This window comes from Calidris pugnax, unplaced genomic scaffold (assembly GCF_001431845.1).
Source record: "Calidris pugnax isolate Ruff unplaced genomic scaffold, ASM143184v1 scaffold1001, whole genome shotgun sequence".
NCBI classification, from domain to species: Eukaryota; Metazoa; Chordata; class Aves; order Charadriiformes; family Scolopacidae; genus Calidris; species Calidris pugnax.
This window is the reverse complement of record NW_015091627.1, coordinates 17,282-17,613: the sequence shown is the minus strand read 5'-3', so window position 1 is coordinate 17,613 and position 332 is coordinate 17,282. Positions and strand designations below refer to the sequence as shown.

Here is a 332-nt window from a genome sequence, read left to right as displayed (position 1 = left end):
AACCCAAGGTGACCACGTGGGTTATGGGGGGCCACCAAAGCTTTTCGCCTCCCCTCCTCTCGATGGGGGGCAACCCCCAATTTGGCGTCTGAAGGTCCTCACCCCCCAACCCCTCCCCACCCTCCCCAGATAACACACGGGCGATGACCGTCACCCTCCTCCCCCCATCCATGGAGGACCTCTACCTCAGCCAGAACGGCAGCGTCACCTGCGTGGCCACCAACCTGAAGGACCCCAAGGACGTCAAGTTTGTCTGGAAGAGGGACCAAGGGAAGGTCTCGGATGTCACCAGGGGGACCCCCAAGGAACTGGAGAACGGGCTCTACCAGCTC

General features: G+C 62.3%; 1 gene segment (V, D, J or C); it reads left to right on the top strand.

Annotated features, from left to right (window-relative positions):
- Positions 1 to 332, top strand: part of LOC106899897 — a gene marked incomplete at its 3' end in the record, with an annotated part of 12,641 nt that overhangs the window by 840 nt on the left and 11,469 nt on the right. The window contains 1 exon segment of the C gene segment in view: positions 130 to 275. Coding sequence covers positions 130 to 275 — 146 coding nt within the window.